The 19,961-nt window shown below is 54.9% G+C and overlaps 5 protein-coding genes across 5 annotated transcripts; 1 reads left to right on the top strand and 4 right to left on the bottom strand.

The window, feature by feature from the left end:
• Positions 1 to 114: 114 nt before the first annotated feature.
• HER10_EVM0006272 (uncharacterized protein) lies at positions 115 to 6,804 on the bottom strand. The gene is made up of 2 exons (XM_035475863.1): positions 882 to 6,804; positions 115 to 813 (listed from the first exon to the last, which is right to left on the bottom strand). Exons 1-2 carry the CDS (start codon positions 6,666 to 6,668, stop codon positions 337 to 339), a joined length of 6,264 nt encoding a protein of 2,087 aa, XP_035336112.1. The 5' UTR covers positions 6,669 to 6,804; the 3' UTR covers positions 115 to 336.
• Positions 6,805 to 7,247: 443 nt separating this feature from the next.
• On the top strand, positions 7,248 to 8,314 carry HER10_EVM0009730 (uncharacterized protein; the record flags this gene model as incomplete). Its single annotated transcript, XM_035479207.1, has 3 exons — positions 7,248 to 7,512; positions 7,572 to 7,628; positions 7,698 to 8,314. 3 exons carry the CDS (start codon positions 7,248 to 7,250, stop codon positions 8,312 to 8,314), a joined length of 939 nt encoding a protein of 312 aa, XP_035336421.1.
• A 373-nt stretch (positions 8,315 to 8,687) lies between these two features.
• On the bottom strand, positions 8,688 to 9,062 carry HER10_EVM0004331 (uncharacterized protein; the record flags this gene model as incomplete). The annotated part of the gene is made up of 2 exons (XM_035473980.1): positions 8,688 to 8,939; positions 9,033 to 9,062. 2 exons carry the CDS (start codon positions 9,060 to 9,062, stop codon positions 8,688 to 8,690), a joined length of 282 nt encoding a protein of 93 aa, XP_035335928.1.
• A 323-nt stretch (positions 9,063 to 9,385) lies between these two features.
• HER10_EVM0009470 (uncharacterized protein) lies at positions 9,386 to 12,540 on the bottom strand. The gene has a single exon (XM_035478956.1). The coding sequence runs from the start codon at positions 11,641 to 11,643 to the stop codon at positions 9,700 to 9,702; it is 1,944 nt and encodes a 647-aa protein (XP_035336393.1). The 5' UTR covers positions 11,644 to 12,540; the 3' UTR covers positions 9,386 to 9,699.
• A 3,721-nt stretch (positions 12,541 to 16,261) lies between these two features.
• Positions 16,262 to 19,615, bottom strand: HER10_EVM0008924 (uncharacterized protein; the record flags this gene model as incomplete). Its single annotated transcript, XM_035478429.1, has 7 exons — positions 16,262 to 16,653; positions 16,715 to 17,053; positions 17,108 to 17,151; positions 17,208 to 17,395; positions 17,453 to 17,849; positions 17,909 to 18,735; positions 18,785 to 19,615. 7 exons carry the CDS (start codon positions 19,613 to 19,615, stop codon positions 16,262 to 16,264), a joined length of 3,018 nt encoding a protein of 1,005 aa, XP_035336339.1.
• Positions 19,616 to 19,961: the final 346 nt, after the last annotated feature.

The raw sequence follows: 19,961 nt of genomic DNA, 5'->3' as shown, positions 1-19,961 counted from the left end.
ACGAATGGGAAATCAGCAATCCCTAGGTGATGGGGGGACGGAAAACACAAAATTCAGCTCATGGGTTTTGCCGGCATGAATTCTTGCTCTTTTGTAACATCTACTTTTGAAAAACCTCTCCTTCTCTTTTGCCCTAGGCTTCCTGCAGGGAAGTGTACCGGACAGCAAGTCGCATCTGTCTAATGCCATCTTCCCTCCCCAATGCTACCACCCTCCCAACGCCGCATTTACCTCCAGTGTTCCTCCTCTTACTACGTATACCTCTGCTACTTCTCCTCGTCAGAGACCCAGGATGGGGTAAACGACAAAAAGTAACCATAAAAACTTGATCACATATCACCCTCCAAAGTCCATCTTCAACGCGATGCTCGGCTGACCCGTCGCCCCGCTCGCGGTCTGTTCCGTAGGCCCCTGCTGCCGTCCCCACCGAATGACCTCCTCCAAGAAGGCCTTTTGCCCGTCGCTCATGCTCGCCACGACGGTGCGGAACGCGTTCTGGTCAATGGCCGCCAGCTCCAGCAGCCGTGCCGACGTGTCCCTGTAGCAGTCTTCGCCCTCCGAGGAGGCACGCGCGAGGCAGGTCGACAGGACGAGCGCCATGGCGACGGGGACGCGATCCCGGGGTACCACGCCGACGTACTGGCTCAGCGAGTGCGCAATCATGGAGCGGGCGTTCTCCGGGTCCTCTGGCGCCGTGTTGGTCACAAATGCGACGAGGCGCGGGAGGAGGTAGCGCGCAATGGTGTGGTCTGCCGGTGTAGGGTTGCCCTGCAGAAGTAGCGACCTGATACAGTTGGCAGCGATCTTGGCCGTCTAAGTTTTGATCCGAATATTAGTCACATATCTCGATGCGTCGAAGGGATCTTTAGATGATTACATACCATGCGATCCGTCAGGCAGTCGACCACCTCATCAAGGTATCTTGCTACAAGAGCATCGTTTGCCGCCAGGTGGTTCGTGCCGCCCGTAAATAGGATGGTGCTCGCGAGTAGACAATTCTTGACACAGGTGAGAGATGTTGGCACCTCTCGCTTCTGCGCGTTAAGGTAAATCGAAAGGAATCGGCGCAGACAACCCTGTAGCTGAACATCCGTAGGTGATGGGCCGCTGCCGTCCTCGCTGCTGCTCGCCCTGCGGGATTTCGTCATGCTCGCGACGAAGCGCTTGAGGGTGGGTAGCGACTGCGGAACGATGACCTCCTGACATCCAGGAGTTGCAAGGATGGTAGCCAGGATGTGAATGATGCAGGCATGAAGATCGGTCTTGATGATGGAGGGGAAGACCTCGGCAGCATCAACGAGCGCATTTAGGGATGAGCGGATGAGAAGCACGGCTTCCTCAGTCATCTGGTGGCGGCCGGGCTGGTTTGCCTCTGTGAGGTTGGGGAGCAGGCCAGCTAGGACCAGGACGATGATGCGTGTGAGCTCGAAAAGCTGGTCAATGTCGTCTGATAGATCACCGTCATCGCCAGAGTCCTTCTTGCGTGCTGAGGGGTGTGAAACGCAGAGTGCCCTTGCAATCTCTACAATGACGCCTTGCACGTCGAGTCCTTCTGTCAACACCAGTCTATCAAGCAGATCCATAGTCTCCGAGAAGATTGCTTCTCTGTAAATTGCATGACCGGATACACTCGGGTGGAGGATCTTCTTGAGGGCCTGAAGAATGGCCAGGTTCTGCTCTTGGGTGGCCAACGAGTCACTTTGACCAGGTCGCGTAGCTAGAGCCTCGAATGCGATTCCGAACAGGACGAAGAAGAATGCGACAGGCTCGTCGCGGTAGTTGATGTCGGGTCCCTTGGTGTGACCGTTCGTGCTCAGCCCCTCAGACTCCTTTCCATCGAGAGCATCAAACACAAACTCGCTGTCTTGTTCGATCAAGCTCGCAATAGCGTCGACAAGCTTGAGCCAGGACTCTTGATAGAACTTGAGCAGGGTCTCTCTGTTCAGGGCTGCGTAAATAGTGTCGAGACTGCCAGATAATGAAGGGGGTCCAAGTGTCATTGAGATGTCAGGCTCGAAGCGCAAGCGGGCAAACTCCCGCAGCGACTCCAGCCACAGCGGCGTCAATGTTCCAATGTGAGGCTTCAGCACATCGAGCAGGTACTTCTGCTCCGAGCTGGCCACCTGTAGCTCTGCCCAGGCCGAGAAGACGGACATCTTGACCATAACTTGCGCATTGGAGCTGAGGCCCTTCAGCTCGCCAATGCCGGCATTCTCGTTCTCCTTGGAGAAATTCTCCAGAGCAGAAACCAGAGTCTTGAGGATGCGACCCATTCTATCAACATCCGTAACGATGCCGGTGGCGATGAAGCCGGCACAGACGTTGACAGCCTCAGAAGCGAGCTCAGGAGACGAGTCCGCGGCGAAGGCAGGCGTGAGCGCGGAACTGATTTGGGCCTGGTACTGCTCGAGAAGCATGGCCTCATCAAAGTCAGGGTCAGGCGTCCTTCCAAACATCTTGAGGACTGCTCCGATAATCTTGAGACCCCATACGCGTAGCTCCAGGACGCTAGACGTGGACGCGGAGAAGGCCATGCGGACTACATCACCAATCCTATTCTGGAGCGCTACCTGCGCAGCGGACTCGCCGTTCGTCATCACGTCCTTCGCAATGAGGACAAACATGTCGTTGATGCAACTGATGGCAAACGTCGTAACTTGCCATCGGAGAGGCTCGACTTCAGCCCCGGCCTTGTTATCTTGATCATCCTTCGCGGTGCCTGCAAAGCCAGCCACTTCTTCGTCTTGTAGATCCGGCAATCCGCCCGTCTTTTTAGGCCCGACGTCAGACTCTTCCTTGGCCTTGGCCCTAGTCATCTTGAGCACTGTCTGGAATCTTTGCAGCCAGAGGCCGGTATCAGCCAGACAAGTCTGTCGCATCCAATTCCTCAGGATGTTTCTGATACCATCATGTGTTGGCGCGGTATCGAGAACCAGCCATAGGTGATCTTCGAAACCCTTCTCAGCAGCGTTGATCACATCACTGGGGTTTCTCTTCATGATGTTGTACAAGCCATCGACGGCGACGTCGCGCAAGATCGGGTACTCCGATCTGAGGTACTTCTGAAGTAACTTGACGTAGTCCTCAAAATGCATGTAGCCAGGCGCGTAAAGTGACAGGTGCTCGAAACAACTCAGAGTGGCACGCTGCACCAGCAAGTCATCCTCCTCCTGAAGTTGGTTGACCAGGTTAAGGATAAGCTCTCTGGATTTGGTCGAATCTTGCAGATCTGGACCCAGAACATTGATGAGAGAGTCTACGCATCGTGTGATGGCTGCAGGGGTGGAGAGTTCCATTTCGAGGTTCATCGTAATAGCAGACGAGATTTCCGGGTGGTGCGTATCAGAGACGTAGAGTTGCGCCAGCATTCCGAGCGTGCTAGGCACGTATCCAGCAAAGCTTAGTCCAGCCGCATCCGATGCCAGTGCGAGCGCCTCCAAGGCCCAGAAATGGACGGTGGGATGAGGATCATTGCAGAGAGACATGAGAATACCGAGAATAGTCTTCAAGTGGTAGCCCGCCGCCATGCCACCGACCTTGGTTTGAATGGATCCGAGTGCCATGGCGCAGCCAGCTCGAGCGCTGGGCTCTCGGTTACTGACGATGGTGTCGACAAGGTACTTGATTTCGTGGTTGGTGAAGGCGTTACCGCAGGCATTGCAAAGCCTAGCAACCGCGGCATACCCAACGCTCCGGACATACTGGTCCCCATCAATGACGAAATCCCGCAGCATGTCCTGTAGGAGCCTCTCCACGGCCAAATTGGTGACATTTCCAGGCGAAGATTGAGTCTCCTTCGCCGCCACGCGCAACGTCGACAAGATGGCAACTGAGACATTGACATTCATAGCCGCCTTCCTTCCCGGATCTCTCAGAAGGGGTCCAGCTGACATGAAGGTTCTAACCTGCTCAAGAACGCTTTCTTGTACCTTGGGGGGCGTGAGCGGGAACACGAATGCGAACAGCTGAATAGCCATGTTGATGACCTCCGTAGCTGGTGGGTCTGGATTCGTCTCCGAGGCAATGTCCCCGACGTACAACAGAGATGCGTCATGTTCTAAAGTGCCGCAAACTGGCGACAACAACAATCTGTCAATGGCCTCCTCTGGGGTATCCTGTTCCAGGGGCGTTCCCTCTATTGAGTTGTCCTGCTGGCCTGGCAGGCTCTTGATCTTGAACCCGGAAATGAGACCTGTGATCCCGAACCCAGAGTTGTCGCCGACATCCCAAACAGTCTCGAACGTGGCCGCGGCATTGGCAATTGACGCACTGAGAGAGTTGACCGAGTAGTTTTCGGGGTCCGCGAACAGCGATATCGCGATTGTGAGGAGGTTGGATTGCAAAAGGGCCTCGCTGCCACCAGCCGGGCTAAGGTTGACCAGCTTGATGTAGCATTGCAAAACCCGACGCTGCACCATCATATCAAGATCGTGAAGCTGCAATGCCGGTGTCAGCCTCTGCGCCACATCGTCAGTAGTCTTTCTCGCAGGCAGCGTTCTCAAGAATGCGGACGTGTTTTGGAGCATCGTTGCTATACGCTTGGAGACATCGACTGTCAGCAAGCGATTGTTGAATTGCAGGAACGAGAGAATAGACCCCAAAGCACACTCTCGGACGTGTGTTAAGAATGAGGCTTCTAAGAAACTCCGGTGCGCCGTGTTGTCTTTAGACAATGGCTTTGGAAGCGCATTCTTCCACAGAAGGAGCAACTGAGAAAGGTGAATCTTGACAAAGTTCGGTCCGAGCGACATCAAACCACCGATGAGAATCCAGGCGACCTGGATTTGAGTACTCGAAACCCTCAACTCAGACTGACCGCTCGACTTGAGTAAGTTGGTGGCCATGGTCAGGACACGACTGTTGATGTCAACGGAACCATGCAGAGGTCGCGCGGGGCTGGCACTTAGGGTTGCCGCCAAGCCGTGGGCGAATCCTACGCATCGTCGAGGAGAATTTCGGCCACTCGTCAACAGAGCCAGCTCTCTGCTCAAACTGTTCATGCAAACCGACAAGCAGGGCAGGAGCTGCTGTGGACAAGCCAGAACAAAGGCCTTCATACATGCCGATGCATGCACCTGGACTGAGTAGCTGGGGTGCTGGAGAACCTGCAAGAGGCCGTCGCGGCAAGACTCGGCAAAGTTGTTGGCAGCGGATCCCAAGTCATTGATGAGCGCCGCTACAGCGCCGAGGGCGGCGATAAGAGTATGCTTGGACGGCTCGGGCCGCTCCGTCAGGGCTTGGGGATAGTTTTTCAGAATGTCATTGATAATCGACTTTGCCGCCGCAGTCTGACCAGATTCGCCCAGGATCTTCTTTCCAATGATGTCCTGAAGGATTGTATCAACGATACGCCTCGAGATGAGAAGACGGTAGCGGTTGTTGAGAATGTTAGGCGCTCCCAAGATATCAATCGTCAAGCTTTCGAGGATCCTGAGGTAGTTCGCCTCCACAGTCTTCTCGCCAAGTTTTCTGAGCACCTTGCCGTAACAGACACCAATCGCGGCTCTCGCCCTGTTGGACGTCGGCATCTTGGCATACTGCGTCGATAGTATCTTGCCAATCTCCGCCAGAGACAGCGCAAGATCCTGCGTCCTCTTTCCACCAGGGGCAGGGCTTCCAGGCCGCGACGTTGGCAGGTCGTCCTCGTCCGCAACAATGCTGGCTGCTGTACCTGTGCGCTTGAGGGGCTTTTTGGAAAACCTCTTGGACGCCTTTGATGTCATGGGAGCGCCTTCCGCCACTCCAGCCTCTGAGTACCCACGCACCATGGCCTCGGCCAGCGCTTCCGCGGCTGCGTGCCTCACTTGCGATGACGATGAATCAACGGCCTTCCAGATAGCAGCCTGCAGTTTCTCAAAGTCGCTAGAGTTCTCAAAGTACGGTGTGTGCCGAACCAGGGCTCTCAAGCAGCGGCACGCCGAAACGATGACGAGCGAGCCCTTGTCGCTAGTGCCATAGCTGCGCGACTGCTTAAAGATATCCCTGGCGACGTTCTCGTCCACGCTTCCCTCCACCATCTTCACAATCTTGGCCAGGGACACAAAGACCGCAGCACGGAGGCCTGCATTGCTGGACGACGACTTGAGCAGCTTGATGAGCGTGGCGCAGGCCAACTGGTGAAGGCCTATGGCGCTATCGCCGGCGGACACATAGACGTCTCCCAGGCACGCGACAGCAGCGTGCTTTGTGCGCGGGCCAGCATCGGCCTTGGACTTGGCGCCCGAAATGATGCCAATTAGATCATTGATAGTCTCAAAGAGGAGCTTCCTGTCGCCATGGCCAAAGATGTGGGCGAGGCACTTTCCCAGGTTGTTTCTGACGACTCGGCTCGGCTGCGGCGAGGGAAGATTGATGATCTGGAAGATCTCTTTCTTGAGGTAGAACTGCTGGGCGGTGCAGTCGTCGGCGGGGAGGCTGAGGACGTGCTTGGAGAGGGTCGAGACAAAGGTCAGGAGGAAGAGCTCCTGTTGTTCGGCGGGGAGGGACTGCAGCTTCGAAACGTCGAGCTCGGGGGTCGATGTCGCTGACGAGTCTGCCGCGGTAGCTGTCGTTGCGGCCGGGGGCGGTTGTGGTTGTGGTGGTCCCGATGCAGCTGTCGATGGCCTGGGTGAGGCAGCTGCTTGCGCGTGGTCCCCGTTGGAGCCATTGGGGGCTCCTGTCGACGACATTGGGGACGACGGGGAGGTTGTGTGTGAGGTTACGCCGTCGAGCGCACACACTTGGGGGGATTCTGGTGTTTTGTTCAATGGATGCTGTTGTTCCCTTTTCGTCGGATGTGTTGTCGAAGGGTGGGATGGGTTATTGGGGACAGGTTGAGGGACAGGACAGGCATGCGGTCAGGTACAGGATGGTCTAAGGTGAGCCCCATGGAATTAGGGGCGGCTACCCCCCGGCGGGTCTGTCCCAAGCTCTCCATCAGGGGGGACGAGAGCCATGACATATCACTTTGAGGCGCCAGCTGTGGCTCAGCCGTACCACCTTCAGGTGTCAATTGTCAAAAGTCAAGGGTTTAACGAATAGGTAACCAGCCACACATCAGACGGACCGGATGGGTCCACTTAAATTTCGAGGAAGCTCCGAGCTCCCAATCGCTCCCGCCCGTCCGTGTGCCAGAAAGTGTGTCCCGGCCAGAAACATGACATGAACCAGACGAGACACTGAAAGCTCCAGACTTCGACCGCGAATCTGTTCTGGAGAACTGGTAACCCACCGGCGAGATCGCCACTTATACCCTTCCGTTATCGATCATGCGCCCGTTCGCCTCCGGCCCCGTCCGGACCATCGCATCGCGCATCGTCGCCGCCGTCCCTCAAACCGCCATCCCAAGACCTCGAGCTCAGCCCACCACCACAACGTTTTGCTGCCAATGCCTGCGTCCGCTCTCGACGACGCCCGCCGCATTGAGCGGGCACAACAAGTGGTCCAAGATCAAGCACAAGAAGGGCGCCGCCGACGCGCAAAAGAATAATATGCGCAGCCAGCACTCAAAGACTATTGCCCTCTACTCAAGGCGTGCGTCTCACGTCGCACCACCGGCCCTTGCATCGCAAAAGCTTACGATTCTCACCTAGTACACGGAACCGACAACAACCCTCAACTCGTCACAGCAGTCGCAAATGCGAAGAAAGGTACCCCCTTCACAAAAACAAACCCGCATTCGTTCACGGAGCACACAAATGGCTAACCCTGTGTCCAAGACGGCGTCCCCAAAGCCGTAATCGACTCCGCCATCGCACGAGGCCAAGGCCGCTCCGCCTCAGGCGCCTCCCTCGAATCCCTCACCCTCGAAGCCATCCTTCCGCCCGGTGTCGCCCTCATCATCGAAGTCGAGACCGAGAGCAAGGCCCGCTCCCTCCAAGACCTCAAAGTCCTCGTCAAGAAGCACAAGGGCACCGCCAACGCCGCCACCTTCTTCTTCACCCGCCTCGGCCGCGTCGTCTTTGCCGCAAAGGAAGGTGGTGCACCCGTGGGTATCGACGACATCATGGACGACGCCATCGAGTGCGGCGCCGAGGACCTCGAGGCCGACGAGGAGGGCAACCTTGTCGTCTGGACGCAACCTAACATGACCAACGCCGTCGTCAATGGCGTGGGGCCCAAATTTGAGCTCGAGCTGCTCAGCTCCGAAATCATCTGGAACGCAAACGAGGACACAAAGGTCAAGATTGATGAGGGGCTCGAGGCCACGACGCTCAGCGAGCTTTTGGCCGCGCTACAGGAGTTCCCCGAGGTGCAGGCCGTGTACGGCAACCCCACGCGGGGCGACATCCCGGAGGAGCAGTGGTCCGGCATCGAGGAGAACCTCGACTCATAGATGTTGGGGCTTAAACACCCGACTCTTGGATATTGATGTACATTTGTTGTAGGATACCATGTTTTCGTGTACAACATGTAGAAAAAAACACATAATACAAGTAGTGATGGAATCCTCAGAGGGGCGTTGTCGGGGGGTGCAACCCGAGAATCCGAATCAACCCCCAGGAATGATATCCGTTCCGCCCAAAACTCCGCGTCAATCGCATGACAAATTTCCCAAAGCCCAAGAACGTTCTTCTTTTGACCGCCCAAAACGCCTATATGATACAGCGCAGATTCTCGATCCGTTCGACCCCTTCTCACATGTTGAGTCCCGGGTGTGAATTGAGATCAAATGTGCCTCTTCTCCATCCATGAGTGACTTAAGACCCTCATGACTGCTCCGCGTTCGAAGGCGCGGGGTTCTGCGCAGCCTGCGCAGCCTCCCTCTCCCTCTTAATCTCGTCAAACGCCCGCTGCCTCTTGGCAAGACGAATATACTCGCTCTTGATCTCGTCGCGGTCAAAGGGGATCTTGTGGGAGTGCTCGGCCTTGGGCCAGAATTCGGGCACCGCGAATCGGTTGTCGAGGTTGGTGCCAAAGTAGTACATGACGCCGATCGGGAACATGACATACATGCCAAACTGTCGTGGTGGTGGCGCCATGTCAGTCAAGAGGTCTCCGAAGTAGTTCTGCAGGACGGGATCAATGGGGCCAGGGATGTGATTGAATCTCACCTTGAAAACTTCGAGATTAAGGCCACCCATTGTGACTGTTTTGCGTGGTGATCGTGGGCTATGGTGGTTGTGCAATTGGGAGTCGATGACGATGGCAAAGTTGATTCGCGGGATGATGGGATGGGAGCTCTTGCATTTGGCCCCAGCTGCACCACCTGAGAATCATCTGCAGCGGGATTGGACGCGCCCGGGGATTGGGCGGGAGAGCCGGAGGCTCGGCGCAGGTTTTTTCCACTTGCTCAGGTCCCGTCCGGGCTTTGGTGTGGGTCCCAAACAGCCCGATCTGACAGAGCCCGAGAGGAACCTCGACGCCGTGACCAGTACGAGGGTTGAAACGACATCCATCCTTCAACATTTCATCAAACCAAGCAGTGCGAATGTATCCTCCTGTCTCTTTTCAACAGCCCGTAGGCGTTTGTTTTGTGGTTTAAAAACTAGGTACCATGATGCGGGTATGCCATGTACGAATGATGCCTGTGCCACCGGCCTAGACCTTCCAAACCATCCTGCCAAAGGCCTCGGCATGCCACATCCTCCTAGTTGCCCAGCCATGATGCATCTAAACGCCGAAGCATAGTCTATGTACAGACTTCCGGAACTCTACAATTGGCTCATACCCGTAACATATACATAAACGGAGAAAAAGGAGCGCAGTGACGCGTTACCCTTATTGAGGTCGCTGCGCTGCTGCCCGTCTCTGGCTCTGTGCTTCCTCCATCATCATTCGTTCCGTCAGACTTCGAGGAGTTCCCGAGAACAATGCCTGCCCGACACTGGCACGGTAACTGCTGAGATCCCCATCGTCAACGCCGCTGCGTCCGTCTAGTCCTCCGATGAAGCTGCTGACATCGCCGAGCGATGCTGCCTGTTGGTATACGTCAGGGTTCTTCACAACAGGCATGATAACAGGGCGGCCTCTGAAAGATCCAACCGAGCCTGAAATGAGATGTGCCGGAATCGCTGGCTCAACTGGCTTCGGGATAGAGACAGCAGGCGAGGTCGAGTATAGGGTCTGGGTGACTGGCCCATTCGACGCAGCTTCTTCATCTTCCTCTTCCTCTTCTTCCTCCTCCTCCTGTATCGGAGCTGGTCGAGCTCGGGGCTTTGGCGGTGCGCTGAGTCCTTCAAAATGGAACATGTCATCGTCGTCGTCGTCGTCCGGCCCATCGTTTTGTGTCACCAACTTATCCTCGTTGTGCGACCCTGACTTGTCTCGAGTAGGGCTGTAAGGCGCAGTGGCCGTTCTTGTTGGTGAGCGTGATAACGGTGAAAGAATTGCTTTCTTGTTGGCAAAGGATTTTGGCTTTGCCATGGCGAGGAAGCCGTCATCCGAAGAGCTGCCGTCACTGTCCTCGTCATCATCCCTCTGGCTGACTCTCTCTGGAGAGGCAGGCCGCAATGGTTCTGGGGTTCGTTTGCGCTCGACCAATGTGGTTTTTGGTGGTGATTGAGGTTTCGGGAGTGTTCCAATACTGTCGCTGGGTTGCAATGACGTTTCTGAATCCGATGTTGCCATACTACCATTTTCCTTATCCTGGGCTTCGGCATTTACAACAGTCCAAACTGTGTTAGCATCCAAGGGAGCTCGAGAAAGAGCGCGAAGTGCTTGTGAAGAAGAGACTTTCTTTGGCGGCGGGCCGCTATCGTCCTCGTCTGGGCCCAGCAAGGATTCGACACTCATTGACTCATCTTCTGGTGGAGGCGGTGACCTCGAATTGGCAAGGGTGTGCGACTGTATAAGGGACGGCTCCGATGACTGGGGCGAGGCTGTAGGCAGCACCTCTCCTCCTTCGAACTCGAAGCGCACTCGCCTAGGGCTGGCAGGTGGCTTGATCCCACTCGAGCTTCTTCGCAAGGCGCTGCGGCGCACCTTGGACTCGCTCTGCTCCGAAGCTCCAGAAGACGTCGTGTCATCAGTCGCCCGGCGTTCGTGGTTCGGCCTCTCAGGCGTCTGGGTTGCGGCGACCGACACCTGGATCGCAGGCTGCTCCCGAGTTTGACTGGACTTGCGACGACCCATGTCGTCTTGCGTAGCAGCAGCAGAGTTTAAAGCTGGCGAGAGGATTGGTGACTGGTTTGCTGCCGCAGCAGGAGTCTCGTGTGAGCTATCCAGCAGGGGCAGATAGCTTGGGGTGAAGAGACCGTGGAAACCCCTATCCCTTTCCCGGTCATAAACGCTGTCGGGGGAGGTTAGGGCAGCGGTGCCGGCATGGGGAAGGACGGATGGGGGCGTGGACGTGGATGCGGACGTAGAGGTGGACGATGGCGGCGGAGGTTCGCGGGGGTTGCCGGGGTTTTCGGTATCGTTGGTAGACGGTGGTGGCGGCGGCGGCGGCGGCGGCGGTGAGTCAGGCAGGTCAGTATCTCGCAGGTGAGTTGTGAGACTCTGGCCGAGAGCAGGGCGTAGAGCTGAGTAGTTGTCGAAGGAAGCGGCAACTTGACGAGCAACCTCGGCTTTGGTGTGTTGTGGGATGTTTTGGAGCAGTTGGTGGGAGTATCTATGGAACTCGAGGGCCATGTCTTGGCGGTAGGCTGCAACCTTGTGGTCGAGGTCGGCTAGCTTCTGATGCAGGTCTCCGATGAGCCTCGTCGCATCGTCCATGTCAACCATGTCGCTCAAGGCCGGCAGAGGCAGCAGCAGCAACTGCAAGACGGAGAGTGCCAGTGACAGCGGTAGCGGTAGCGGCGACTAGGGGATAGACCGATACCTAGACGAACGAGGGTCAGGAATCGGGGCGTGGAGGTGGGCCAATGGGTTCCTGGGCGTGGGCATGACGCAAGGCGTCTGGGTCGAGGTTGCGGCGAAATGGTCGGCGGCGTCCAATGTTTGTTCGGGATGGGCGATTTACGGTTGCGTCCAGACCACAGGCACAGAGGCACAGGCGCACAGGCGCAAAGGGTGTTGACAGAGACACACTGGGGTGGGCGGCGGCGGGAGGAGAGAAAGAGGTTCAGGTTGCAGATGAACGCGTTTGGGGAATGTTTCTCTGTGTGCGAATGTGTGTGGTTGTGTGTGTGGTTGTGTGTGTGTGCGTGTGTGTGTCTCTTCCCCGCGGAGAGAGATGATCAATGGGAAAGTCGGGGGCCCGGGGAGGGGTGTGTGGATTGGATTGTGGTCTCGGATCAGACCAGAATCTGAGGTAAATAGAAAAGATTAGATAAAAACCTGCCAGGAGCGGGCGAGACAACAACCTGGACTGGACAAGTCAATCCAAGCGAGACCCAAAGGTAAGACCAGACTGGAGGGATACTGCGTGGGTGCCTTGTCTGCGGGAGTTTGTGCAGAAAGACACGAGAGATGAATTGTGCGTGGGGAGTCAAGCGCGTGGTGGGTGTGGTCGGTCCAAAGTGGCCGATGTGCAAATGTGCAAATCCAATGTGCGATGGATGTGGGTTAATTCTTTTGGGCAGTACAGGAGCAGGACCCGGAACTGCCAATCTGCAAGTATCTCTGTGGTGGTTGTGGCGGGAATATGTACTTGAGAGGCCTAGAACACCCTCAAAGATGGTGTCCCCGATCCCCGCTGTCTGGATTTTGGGTCGGGTCGGATGCGTGGTTCACCATCGAAAAGGAAGACGTGGGACATGGCCTTTTGGGAGGTTCCGCCCCTCTGTCTCCCCCCCGTCTCTCTGCAATGGAAAGCCAAATGGAATCTTTTTTGGGTGGGCGCGCGCGCGGGCTTCCGATTCTTGGAATCTCGGGGTGGGCGGCAGGTACGTACCGGCATTGCCAAGCAGACAGGGGTGATTAAGGCAGGTAGGCCCCCCTTCCTCTTCTCCTTCCCCTTGCCCTCCCACGCCTGCCTCGTCCCTTACAACCAACCTACAGTAAGCCCCCTCTAAATTGGAAAGAGTCAAGCCTTGCAGTCGCTCTTGCCTCTCAAGAGTCAAGCTCAGGGCATGAAAACCCCTCAGAGAGCTGGTTGTCTGCCGGGTTGCTTCTTTCTCGGTGCTCTTGGTGGGCGCAAATCCTAGGCCATCCCGCCTTCCAATTTCAGGGTGTGATTGCCAGGCTCACATTTTTCGACATGCCATCTCACGAGTCGCATGGGGGTCATCGGCAAGGGTACTTGGCTATCCTCTAATACGTGGTATCTAGGTACCTACCTCATGTTCAACAATGACAGCCATCATCAACATTGAGAACAAAGGCATCAACAGCAGCACTAGCACCAGCAACAACTACTGCCTTACCAACCGCGCCTGAGGCATGGCATACGCCCGGTACCGATGCTGATGGTCTGCGCCTGCTTCCGTATTATGCAATACTAATCCCACGCATCGTTTGACCCTCGACGTTGGACGTTGGACGCCCCATGTTATTCGGGTATCAACGGCGCTTTCCTCACCGAACCACACATCGAATTGCTTCTTGAAGACAGGCACGTGGCCATTCTCCCCCAGAACATGTCTAATTTCTCTTTGCTTTTTCTCTTTTCTCGTCTCAAACCACGCAACTTGGGAGTCGGAACCCGGCAGCTGCAGGCACTTTGTGCTACTTACATGACCGGACCTCAGAGTCTGAGAGTCTGAACGGCCGAATGCCTGGACCAACTCCGTCAAACTCCATCCACCGTCGGCCACCCCGTCCCGTCCCGCTACATTCTACCCTAGCACTGACATGCATATGAAAATTTCTTCATGTACTTTTCCATCACTCAGTTATGCCATGAGCCGTCTTCTCTGCCACACCTCACTGGTCCGACAGACTCGTGTTCTGGCTCCTAAAGAGTCGCATTAGGTTCTTAGTGGTTCAAGCCTCCCAAAACCGCCGATCCCCGTTCAACATCAGACTTGGGCTAAGTACTCTCAGCTCCACAATGACACTGCGCTGGCAATGACATTGGCACCCTGACCTGACAATCCATCAAGAAGGCCAAAAACTCAACTCAATCCCCAGCCTAGCAGCAACTGTTGCAACGATTGCTGCAACCCTCGAGCTAACAACCGATCTCGGCACCCGGCAACGCCCTTTCCAATGTGTACTGACGAATCCTCAATCAACCAAAGCCTCTCATGGCTTGTCGTGTACTGCGGCCATGGATGGGCATGATGGGCGGTTACGAACTGCGGGTCATTCCATGACACTTACACGCGCTTACAGGTCACCCTCTCGAGACGGCCGCTTACAAACACAATTCACAAGTTGCCAAACTGCTCCAGCAAACCTATTATGCAGTACCCCCGAGAACGATATCAATTTGGCTCTAGCTTTCGCTGATAACGCGGGGTCTGTTTTGGATGAAGTTGTGTTTGACTTATCTTGCCTATCCTTCAGACGAGAAGCCGCGCAACACCCCTCCAACACAATGACGAGCAACGTTCATTGGCAGGCTTCAACGTTGTACAACTCGAAAGAACGAGGGGGCGCATCAACGTCAAAGGCCATTGACGAAGAATGGCCCCACGACGGGACAAGGTCGCCAGCATGGATGGGGGTGGGAAACTGGGAAGCATAGAATTTGACTTTCCGACATACTTTCCTAGACACCTCCGCTGGTAGATAAGGTGGCATTCTTGGGCGACGTGGTGTTGCGCCGTACCGCCCTGCCCAGGTTCGTTGGCGAGCAAGTGGTGCCAAGTGGTTGCCTCGGGCAAGGGAACCTCCCACGTCGAGACTCGAACGCCCCCCGTGGCCCCCTCCCCTCCTTCACCCCCGCCGGACGTTGGCCTTCTTTCCCTGACCGAGTCCGGCTCTTGGGGTGTCACGCGGCCGTCACCCCCGCGGCGCATGACTGGCCGCCCCTCTCACCGGTCCCGGAACCCCGTGACTTGTCTTCCCACGGGGGCATCGGGCTCCACGACTGTCACGGGATCCCCAAAGCTGAAAAAACAGACTTTGAGGTTTTTTCCCCTTGCCCTGCTTTTCGGACTTATTGATGACTCGCATTTCTCAACAGCGGTCCCACTTCATCCCACCCTTGCCTGTACCTCTTTTCCAATTTATTTTACGCAGGTGGTGATGCAATGCTCTCTTGCTTACACGGCAACGTATGGACTTTCGCTACTCGCATTGCGCATTGCGCTTTTGGGGGCGCAGGGTGGGAAAACCTCATGGCCCTGATCACACCGAGAAATGCCCAGTTACTATGCGAGTGCAACGTCTCAGTGGCGGGTGCTTATGGCGGTGTATCTACCTATAAGAGAAGGAGTCAAAACACCAATGGGAAAGCTCACGCCACACAACGAGACAAACTCCCCAATTGCCGGGTGTGAGCAGTCATGTTTCCTCCTTTGCCCAGGCCCGTTTTGCTCTGCTCGCGCCGCCTGATCAACGTCTGTATGTCTCTTCCATACCTGCTGCAGAATGCAGAAAAAAGGTCCCGTCGGGCCGTTCTAGAACGGAGAGTTTCCTAGGCGGGCACCGCCGCTCTCCCGCTGTCAACCGCTGCACGGTGCGGTCATACCTGACCTGACCTAGAGTATTTACGAGTCTTTCCGCGTGCTACCGTGTTACGTGCCGCAAGCGCAGCCGTGTTCTCAACGGCTTTGCCTGCAAGGGTTATCCGGGGACGCGGCCTCTTCGGCCGCCGGGCGCTCGGAGCCGACCGAATTGAGTCTCCTTGGTGTTATGTCATAGAGACCGGTCTTTGTTTATCTGCTTTTATTGATGTTATTCTCAACAAAGTGAGAAGGTATCGAGCGGTTGATAATGAAAGCAGTCTCATGACAATTGCTTCGGCTTCCAAGGTTTGTTTATAGGCACCTGGAAATTGTAAGACAGTATGGTTAGTAGCTACCTACAGTACCTTACATACACACTTCGCCGTGGCAGCAAGGTACGCTCGAACCGGAGATCATTGTTTGATGATACTTTGATAACTACGGACGTCGATGACGAAGAATTCATTCACTGGGGAAAGCAGTGGAGACGAGACATATAATAATAGCTCGCGTGTAAGTGCTCGCTACATATCACCGCAGTCTAGCGGATGAGAGACAATTTCCAACCCTCAGAGTGGTTGTCATTGCCACTCGATCAATGGGCTTTATCACCTCTGCGCAGTGTTTCCTTGTTCATACATTCTTTTCCTATCACAATCCTATCTCAGTGCCTAATCAGGCGGTTACCCCATAGCTATTTGAAATCTGCATACCCAGACCTAGCGTGCTATAATCGAAGTGCAAGCATCATCGAGCAAAAAGTCCGAGTATCCATATCCTGCATTCCCCAGGGGCCAAAGACAGTTTCCAGTGTTACAATCCTTGCAAGATCCATAGCCGAGTCATCAATGAACAATGTCCTCATCGAGCTGGTATTCATCATCACTTCCGTTACCGCCCGGCTTAGTCTCGACTTCAGCAATGGGAATGACGATCTCCTCCTCAATGAGAGTCAGGGCATCGATGAGCTCCCGGTAGAACTTAGTGAGAACGGGCTTCAGCATCTTCTGAACACGCTTGTCTGACTCGGTCGCCACCGTTCCGATGAGGGTGGTGTAGTCCTGCTCGACGATAGCCAGAAGGCCTTTGGCCTCGTCGCGGATCATCGTGTCCAGACGCTTCATAATCAGCTGCGCCGCATCAGACGTCTTGTCTGCGGCCTTCTTGAACATGGTCGCCCGCTGGGTCTTGACGTGAGTCTCCATGTAGTCCTTGATGACAAAGAAGCAGCCGGCGCCTATGAGTGTCATTAGCTTTCTGCTTTGACTCTCTACGATCATGGTGCGGAAAATTCTCACCTCTCTGCTGGGCGCAGTAGTCGTAGGCCGGGCGCATGGCATCGGAAACCACAGGAACGAAGCAGCGATTAGCCTCTTTCTGGCTGTCGGCGACGAACAGCTTCTTGTTTTTCGTGGAGCCTTCAAGCTTATCGGCCAATCTGGTCACCTGCTTAGCAAAAATGCCTTGAACCAGACCACTGTTCTCAAGAAGAAAACGGCGACTCTCCATAGTTCTATGGAACTCGTCAATATGCGCCTTGAAAGCTGCAGCGAAATCATCCAGAATTGCAGGCAGCTTGACGTTGAAGCTTGTATTCCAACTGTGAGCCACGCGATTCTTGAGAGGCTTCAAAAGTTCTACGCCCATGATTAGCCGATGTCTTAGCATGATATATCACTGCTCTATCTCACCTTCGTTGAAATCGCGAGGGCCGGCAGCGCCCTTGAATATGCCACTTTTACGGTGTTAGTTACTCGAGTACTGACAGGATGTCTGCTATGGGCGACTTACCGGCGACGGCAAGTGGCTCGATAGGTCGGGAAGCGAAGGCCCCCAGCCTTGGGATCCGCGCCCCAGCTGCGGACAGTAGCAACCGCCTTTGCAGATGCGTTGCTGGCGCCTTGCGGCGCGCGCACCAATGTGCCTTGAACAGCCTTCTGACAAGCGCTCATGCATTCGGCCATGTCCTTCTTCAGGTTCTGTGAGAGAGATATTAGATTTCGGCATAATGTCATCTGCTCCAAATATCAACTCACCTTGTACAAGTTCTTCAAGGTCGTCTTCAGAAATTGACATTCCTCCTTTCTCTCGGCTTCTGAGAGCTTGAGACTGGCCTCGTCACCGGCGAGAAAGAGATCTAGTCCTTGGAGCACACGGCCGATGTCGTTCAAATGGCTCTTGAAGTAGCAGGCTTGGATGTCAGCAGTTAGGGAAAGGGTGTGATTTCGAAGACCCGGGACCTCGGTGTCATCCAAGGAGGTGAATCCCAAAACCTGAGTGTCCTTCTTCATCCGGCCTCTCAGCTGCTGGTATCCGCGGCTACTGATGCAGAAGACGGCTAACTCTCTGCCGATCTGTTCATAATTGGTAGACTCCTGGATGTTTTGTGATGCGTCATCACCCTGCTGCTCCGCGATGAGCTCGTCATCTAGTCTGAAGATCGTCATTAGTGAAATCGTTCTCTGGCCATAGGGAAGGTTAAAGTGACTCACTCGCGAAGACCAATGCCGAAGTCTTTCTGGATCTCTTCGCGAGAATACATATTCCGGCCCTGGATACACATATGATACATGCTGACTTTGAGCTGTGTTCGCGCGGCCACCAGATTGTCGATGGTCTCTTTGAGCTGGTTGATCTGCTCAACAAGCTGATGCTTCTGATTGCGCATAGCCTTCTTGAGCTCCTTGAGCTCGTTGACTTTTGCAAGTGCATCTTCGGCTGACACAACTTCACGCTGATTGCCGGAGTCATCCAGATCCCTCGCAAGTTCATCCTCGTCGTCACTTTCTTCTGTGTCGCTTGACTCCACGTCCCCCTTGAGCTGCGTGGCCTCAGCCGATGAGTTTCTGGCCCGGCGCTTGCGCTTGCGAGGTGACTTGTAAGGCGTGAAAGGTCTCTCGCCACGCGCGGCCTGTAGCTCGATTCCCTGCCAGAGGTCGTGTTCAGTGCTGATCGCCTTGTAGTGGGCATGATTGCCTCTCTTCTGAGACTCCAACATCTTCAACTGCTTCTTCTTTGAGTTGATCTCAGGCTGCAAAGTCTCATATCGCTCTTGCTGGTCTCGAATGACACCCTTCACGCCAAGAGTTTCGGCTGCTTCATCAAGGGCGATATCGTCCGCCTTCGTACAGATGAAGGTGATACTGGAGTATGCACCGTCGTACTTGAGCTGCTGCTTGAAGTTGGTGCCCATGAGAGTCTTTGCCGTCTTATCGTCAACAGCACGATTGATCGGCGCGACTACCCACAGTCTAGTACACTCTTTGATGTACTTGGCCGCCACTGCGGCTCGAGTACTGTTCGAATCCCGTCCTCCGGGCTTCTATATGTCAGCATAGCCAAGAGCAGAATGGATTGCAAGAACATACCAAATCCACTAGAACAACACCGGTGGATAGAATCTCTGACTTCAAGAAGACACGAACAACCCTGATCAGAGGCCAAAACGCCATCTTGCGTTCCTGAGGCCTGCCATTAGAGCCGCTGCTTTTCTCCTCCGAATCCACAAACGATTGAATTTTGGTGTAGAATTTGTCGGGATCGCTGTCTGCAACAACCATCTTTGCACCAATCACCTCTTTGATACTCGGGTGGTTGGCAAGCGCTGTGGGATGGCTCTGTTCGAACTCCTCATCATTAAGTTGAGGATAAACAGCGCGCAAAGTAGCGTATGCAGAACCAGCCTCACTATCAGGGTTGCGAATGTCCGTCGAGAGTAGTCTGCCCTCGGAGTCGAAGAGGTCTCTATAGAGCTGAAGGAGCTCCTGCGTCCATTCTCCTTGGGTAATGAAGTCGATCTCTGCACGATACTTCTGCGTCGGATCGTCGGAGTTGTTCCACGAGATTTCGGTGATGACAGCCGTACAGGCCCGCATGCAGTTGGTAGGGACAACTCTTTCCTCATCCAGAACAGCATTGATTGCAGAGCTCTTTCCGGATCCAGTGTCACCCAGAACACCAATGACGATGCGCGGCATACCCGATTTCTTTTGAAGTTGGTCAATCATCTCACACCACCATTTGGTCCTCTTGAAATCGGACATGCTGTCCAAGGATATCTTGAGGTTACCAAGTAGCTCGGTGGTCTTGGTAGTCGTCTCTCTGAGCTTGAGAGGCACTGTACCCGTCTTGGCACGGTCCAACTTCGAGTGAGCTACATCGCTCAGTGACAGGCCGCCATGGCCATCATTTTCGTCCATCGTTGCTCCCCGGTTTGACAGCAGTGGGTTCCTGAGCTGTGTTGTATGTCAGCGAAAGCTCCTGGGCTTAGATCGCAAGGGCAGGAACGATTCAAATGGAAACCGTGTGACAGACGGGCGCCTCACGAGGATTTTAGGGCAGACAAATTTTGAGAGAGAGAAAGAGAGAGAGAGAGAGAGAGGAGGGTACTGTAGTGGTGAGGGCGAGCAAGAGTTTTCGACTCTGGAAATACCGCTCCGATAGAAGAAAAGACGAAAGTTTTCCTTCGGATTATGATGAAACAAGAGTCTGATGACTTACCAAGCTGGAGAAAAGTGAGTTGAATGGCCTTCTTCAGGCGATCGT

The sequence above is a fragment of the Colletotrichum scovillei genome (assembly GCF_011075155.1).
Source record: "Colletotrichum scovillei strain TJNH1 chromosome Unknown Contig00003, whole genome shotgun sequence".
Classification (NCBI taxonomy): Eukaryota; Fungi; Ascomycota; class Sordariomycetes; order Glomerellales; family Glomerellaceae; genus Colletotrichum; species Colletotrichum scovillei.
The sequence above is the reverse complement of the archived record's forward strand: the minus strand, read 5'-3'. Positions and strand labels throughout refer to the sequence as shown.